The sequence below is a fragment of the Laccaria bicolor genome, genomic scaffold (genome assembly GCF_000143565.1).
Source record: "Laccaria bicolor S238N-H82 LACBIscaffold_39 genomic scaffold, whole genome shotgun sequence".
NCBI lineage: Eukaryota > Fungi > Basidiomycota > Agaricomycetes > Agaricales > Hydnangiaceae > Laccaria > Laccaria bicolor.
The window spans coordinates 154,372-156,895 of record NW_001889910.1 but is presented as its reverse complement, the minus strand read 5'-3'; the positions used below and the strand labels follow the sequence as shown (position 1 = coordinate 156,895).

At 46.6% G+C, this 2,524-nt stretch overlaps 2 protein-coding genes across 2 annotated transcripts; one reads left to right on the top strand and one right to left on the bottom strand.

Moving 5' to 3' along the window:
- Positions 1–81: 81 nt before the first annotated feature.
- Positions 82–852, top strand: LACBIDRAFT_332172 (uncharacterized protein; the record flags this gene model as incomplete). The annotated part of the gene is made up of 2 exons (XM_001886677.1): positions 82–722; positions 774–852. 2 exons carry the CDS (start codon positions 82–84, stop codon positions 850–852), a joined length of 720 nt encoding a protein of 239 aa, XP_001886712.1.
- A 194-nt stretch (positions 853–1,046) lies between these two features.
- Positions 1,047–1,570, bottom strand: LACBIDRAFT_308204 (uncharacterized protein; the record flags this gene model as incomplete). The annotated part of the gene is made up of 3 exons (XM_001886599.1): positions 1,047–1,159; positions 1,207–1,357; positions 1,487–1,570. 3 exons carry the CDS (start codon positions 1,568–1,570, stop codon positions 1,047–1,049), a joined length of 348 nt encoding a protein of 115 aa, XP_001886634.1.
- Between the last annotated feature and the right edge of the window lie 954 nt (positions 1,571–2,524).

Genomic DNA, 2,524 nt, shown 5'->3' with positions numbered 1-2,524 from the left:
GAGGCGCACAGACCGCTACACGCACAGCGCTCATCGGATAGTTTTCAGCCACCCCAGCCGTCGGAGTGCTATAGGCTGCTGATGTACAGCAGCGAACACGTAACATTGCCTCCGCACGGCAATTTTTCGATGACCGGACAGTCACTGCTTGACTATCAGTCGCACTGCTACTGGTATCCTTCAACCGAGCTTGCGGGGAGTGGGAGTACGACCACAAACGTTACTTCTGCAATAATCGACAACTCTGACACATCCAGTTCTTCCTCCACCTTCAGCTACCGGTATCCCATTGTCACCGAAACAAAATCCTCAACGCAGCGATATGGTGTGATTGGCGGTGGGGCTGGGAGTTTGATGGACACAACGGGCTCGAGTGCGACGTACAATCCCTCCGCACCACACAACTACTATCCAGGGGCGCTTGATTCGAACACAGGTTCCTATGTTGCGCCCACGAGATCAAATAGAAGCTCCTACACCAGGTCGTCGAGTCCAAGTGGGGGATCCTATGCTGCCCCCGAAATATCAAGCACAGCTTCACATGCCGCCTCCGCCCTGTCGGTGAATAGTATGGGGATGTACAGGGGCCAGTCATTGGGCGGTGATGGGATGGTGCATGGTTCACATCTTAGGCTTGTGGACAAGTATGCCGAACAACCACAAACTCCGCACATCGACCCAGATTTGATGTCGACGTGGTCTAGCGCTCCGACTGGATTTGCGTACGTTTTCGTTTCCTCGTCTCAGTACTCATTTTTACTTTTGCTCTGTAGACTAGAAGAGTGGGGGTCATATTTACCGAATATTGGCGAGCCGACCCAGCATCCTCCGGGACATATTATCCACGGATAGACCAGGGCCACGATAGACGGGGTTTTGGAAGTTTCCTTTCCTTTACACCCATGTATCTCCCTGCCCTTTTCATCTTATTTTCGGCCTGTGTTCTTAGGTTCATTTATCTAATCAGGTCCTTGGACATTCTTGTAGCGATACTGACTGTGTTTTACCCGTTTTTTTTTTGTTTTTTTGGTGTAGTTGTACAGAACCTAACAATATGAAGATAACACTCGCTTTCCACTGTCGATCATCACTCCCAGGGTTGGCCAATCTGATTGTTTGAGGGGAATGGTTGGGGGGATGTAGATTAAAGGGGTAATACCTGCCCGGAGTTACTGATGAAATAATTAAAGACAGAGCATGACTTACTCGAGTTGTCAAATGCCGGTTTCCATAGGTCCTTTACAGACAACCCCTCTGGGTTAGTAAAAAGAAGGGTCAACACTTCATTGGGGTTCGCGTCTAGAAAGGTCTTAACTTTCTTTAAATAATTCGCCACGCTGCCACCGTTGAAAAGATACTATAGCCCAAGGGGGTAGTGGGACGTGGATCCCGAACCAAGGGTAGGGGGGGGGGGTGGTCCAGCCGAAGGCTGAAAAAAAAGAGTGACCCCCATCAAATTTGCTGGTTGAAGTGGTCAGCGATGTGCCTTTTGGAACTTTCGATGCAATTTGGATGTTTTAGTAGAGTTTGACATGCAGCAACACACGGATTTCCATGGATGACGATGCATCCAAAGGTAAGTAATGGTCCAAGGATTTAGAGTCCCCGCCACCGTGCTTGTGTTTTTGGTTGGTTTTTTGAACATTTACACTGCATGGAAATTATCCTCGCTCCACGCACCACCCCATGCACAACAGAAACTCGATTCCTCAACTCCCCATTTACCTTTGAGGATTTTCATCACATATTGATGCTCGGAAAGAAACACCGTCTCATTTTGTCCTTACTTACCATACATCTTTGAACAAGTACATATCTTAAAGCCATTTTGTTTAGCTTAGGCAAAAGATGGCCGACCACCTGCACATAGGCATAGTTGACTCAAGAGTTGACTTGTTCCACCTAAATTAAAAAAAGAAAAAAAAGAAAAAAAAAACATACTTTATTAGGAAGGTAGGTGGTGGGGGGGTGTCAAGCTGAACTTTGAAAAAGAAAAAACGAGTGTTGGTCTCTTTTCCACATTCTGCCACCCCCTTGCTATAGCCACGATAAAAAATATGTAAGGCGGTCCTGCAAGAGGACTCATTGGTCACCTACGCAGCCTCAAATATCAATAGAGGAGGATACATAATAGGTATCAAGGAACGCACTTGTATGACAAAACTGGAAAACCCCCTCAAGGGGGGGCCGGCATTGAAAAAAAAGACCCGGGGTCGATTTTTTTTTTTAAGGCGACTTGAGATGGACAAACTAACTAACGTAATCAGGAACATGTCTATATATAGTAATATGACATCATTTGTGAGTGCTTCCCCTGTGTCTTGCACAAGTCATGCAGGCAAAATTCCAGGGTGCTTGCACATGTTCCACACATTTTAGATGGAACTAGGCAAATAACGTGAGTTGGAAAATCACTCAGTTCTCATAATACAATGTACTTACCCAGTGTGTCTCGCACACCTTGTTTGCATATGAGGATTTGATGAGGGTTACACAGCTACCACAGATTGTGAAGCTCTCCGCA